General features: G+C 35.1%; 1 protein-coding gene across 1 annotated transcript in view; it reads right to left on the bottom strand.

The window, feature by feature from the left end:
- LOC110018457 (protein SAR DEFICIENT 1-like) overlaps positions 1-2,088 on the bottom strand; it is a 3,864-nt gene extending 1,776 nt beyond the window's left edge. Inside the window, exons 1-5 of the mRNA XM_020715776.1 lie at positions 1,787-2,088; positions 1,594-1,669; positions 1,434-1,486; positions 290-786; positions 36-196 (exon numbers count right to left, since the gene is read on the bottom strand). Of these exons, the coding sequence (XP_020571435.1) occupies positions 36-196; positions 290-786; positions 1,434-1,486; positions 1,594-1,669; positions 1,787-1,875 (876 nt within the window). The 5' untranslated portion in view covers positions 1,876-2,088. The remainder of the gene's footprint in view (positions 1-35; positions 197-289; positions 787-1,433; positions 1,487-1,593; positions 1,670-1,786) is intronic.
- Positions 2,089-3,193: the final 1,105 nt, after the last annotated feature.

A 3,193-nucleotide genomic window follows, 5' to 3' on the forward strand; every position in this document is an offset into this window, starting at 1 on the left:
TTCAATAAGATGAATCAGAAGTGCTGCTACTTTACCTTTTTCAGTTGTGCAGAATCAATAACTGAGAGCTTCAGAAAATCCTGCACGGTGTTAATGTTCTTTTCCACCAATCTCTTATGATAGACTCCATCTTTCCCAATCTTCTCCAGCCTCCAGACCTCATCGCTCAGTAATGGCGGATAGTGCTTCTTATTAACTGCAATAATATCATAAAATCCACAGCTTTGTTAATCTGATAATCATTCACAAACGATTTATTTCTGTTAACAAACTTCTTAAAATCAATTACTTTCTCCTCGGTGATCTTTAACCTTGAAAGGACTGCTCACAGCTTCTCGAATGCTTAAAATCTGATGATGCTCCGATGAAACTCTAACCCCAATTCTGAACTTTCCGCTTCTCGTCCAGCTCGAATTATCAGTGAATTTAAGCTCATCAATGGCGGCCACTCTATCTTTAAGTGTGACGGCAGTAGTTCCGGTAAGAAGTGGTCTTTTTCCTCTCCTTTCTTTAACCACATAACGATTGAATTCAGAACTGGACCAGTTTTCAGAATCGTCGTAAGGAAAATCTCCATTGAGAACCACTATCTCAAGCTTGATTGATGAGGGGAGAGCTGTTGTGGGCTTCGCTCCTGTATCTGTTTCTCTGATGAGAATCTGTAAGGGGAAGCCATCATCGCCTTCGATTCTATTCTCAGTAAAGATTGGAAGAGATGGTGGTTCTTTGAAGATTAGTTTCAGAGCAGAACATGGTTTTGGTTCTTCTATGAGCATTTGAGGTGATCTATAAAAAAAAAAGGAGAGATTTTTATAATGTTAGTTTATTTTGTTTTTTTGCTTTATTTTGTGTGAAGATAATTGGTTTATTTTGAAATTTTGGGCAAATTTTTTCATACATATCACACTATCACTTCGTTTTTATGTATGATTAGATATCTAATATCTGAAACTTTAATTTTTACATGCATATTATGTTATATATATGAAAAGTATATTGCACTTTTTGAAAGTTAAACTAGTGATATTTTTGATATAACATGAGATATTTAAGTGATGTAAATATAAAAATTAAACCTTTTGAGTTAGATATGTAAATATATATGAATTGAATGGTATGAATTTAAATGCCCTTTACAAGCTACTCAATTCCTATGTAAATATCCAACACTTAAATTTTTCTTTTTTACATTTATATCATAACAATATATATTTCTTGCATAGATAAGAAGTTTAGAAGCTGAGTGGTATGTATGTAAAACTTCCAATTTTAAATTTGTTAGATTTGTTTTATGATAGGTACTTTGTTTTAATGGCTTAATCACATATTATAACCATTTCAAAGCAAATTCTACAACAATTGGAGCTATCAAAACCAAATTTTTATAAGAAATTACTTATAAAAATCTTACAAAAATATGTTAGTATTCCCACCTCTGCAACAAACAAGCACGACGAAGAAGCCCCCGTTCCACCTCTTCCTGCACCTGTGAAAACCAAAGCAAACATGAAGGAAAACCTTAGACTGGCTCCAAAAAATCGAGGATGATGGGGCAGGTTAAAACCAGCATGCTTGAAATGAGGTTCAGCATACCACTCTTCGAAGAAGTGGTTCTAACGCAAGGCATAGGTTCTTTATACAATCTGCTGCCAATGCTTTCCTGATAACCCTGTGAAATAATTCTTATAAGCACATTTCATCATTAATTATAAGCATTTTTCACTGCTGGTAATACAAAGGAACTGTGTGGCATGTAAGTAAATTTCTCCAGATTTGTATGACGGACATTGTGAATGATGGCAAGCGTCTGACTCTCTTGCCGTCCTGTTTGTCTGGGATGTTAGCTGAATCCTCAAGGAGCCTCTTGGCGGCCATTTTTGAAGCAGGGGAAGCTGTAACTGGCTGAAAAGAAGGGTAGAAAACCAGAAGGAGGAAGAAGAAGAAGAAGAAGAGGGGAGGAGAGCTTGATGTGTGATGGAAGATGAAGAGAAATGAAAGCTTATAAGGGTCGATTTATAAGAGCATGGGGGAGGTTCGTTAAATTCTATGGAAATTTACAGAGAGAAGATGCTGAGAAACTTCCGCGAAGCTGCCGAACCTCCGCCGAAGAGACTTTGCGAGGTCTTTGTCGTACGCGGTATGCGCTGGGATGATGCCATCCAGAAGCTTAGTCAACGCATACTCTCTTAATGTCTCATGCCTTTGTTGATTATGATAAATTTAGTGAATGGAAGATTTGTAAACCGAGAAATGTTGAGTAATATAGAGTGGATTGTTATTTTGTGGAGTCTTATTGTGTCAATCAATCGTTCACTCAGAGCCCTCAATTTCACACATCAGACCTGACAATAAATTTGACAGCGTTACCTGATGCCCTAGTGCCCAGAAGATAACGTTGTAGCTCTAGATTCAAGTTCAAAACCCACTAGCAAGACATTGTAGCGCCCCAACGCTCATCAGAGTATCGTGGTGCCACTATCGCGACGCCTCAACAACAATAACTGACTTTGAGTTGTTTTCGCTTAACTTCTCATTTTTGTTGATTGTAGATGTATGAGATTTCAAATTCTCTCTACAAGGAGTTGATTGTGTCTTTTTATGTCTAAATGCTTAGAGAGACCTGAGTGTGATATAATTTGTATACAAATTCTCATTTTCTTTATAGTGAATTTTTGTGTGTGATGCAACTCAGTGATTCATGTTACAAATCTATTTTGAGTATAAATTTCAATTTTTTATGTTACAAACCTATATAAAGTAAAAAAGAAATAGTACATTTGATGTGATGTTAATGTGTAAGAAATAATTTTAGGTGTATATATAAATACAAATAAATTGTGTGGTATGTATGTAAATGCCCCAAGTTTTTCTTAATAAAAAATAAATGAATATTTTCCTAATATATGCGAAATCGACACTGGACCCAATAGTTATCAGCCATGTGGCAGAGTCTAATCTGATCTGAAAGCCTTGCAAGAGGACAAGAGTCTAGTTGTCATTATAGTTGAGTCAGCGCAACCTGAAAAAAAAATGCATTTACATGAATACCACCTTATTCTTAGGTATTTACATATCTAGCACCTCTATTTTTATATTAATATCCCTGAAATCTTTCCGGCCACGTCAAAAACATCGCTATTATTTAATAGAAAATCAATTTTATATATATATATATATATATATATATATATAT

The sequence above is a fragment of the Phalaenopsis equestris genome, unplaced genomic scaffold, assembly GCF_001263595.1.
Source record: "Phalaenopsis equestris unplaced genomic scaffold, ASM126359v1 Scaffold000022, whole genome shotgun sequence".
NCBI lineage: Eukaryota > Viridiplantae > Streptophyta > Magnoliopsida > Asparagales > Orchidaceae > Phalaenopsis > Phalaenopsis equestris.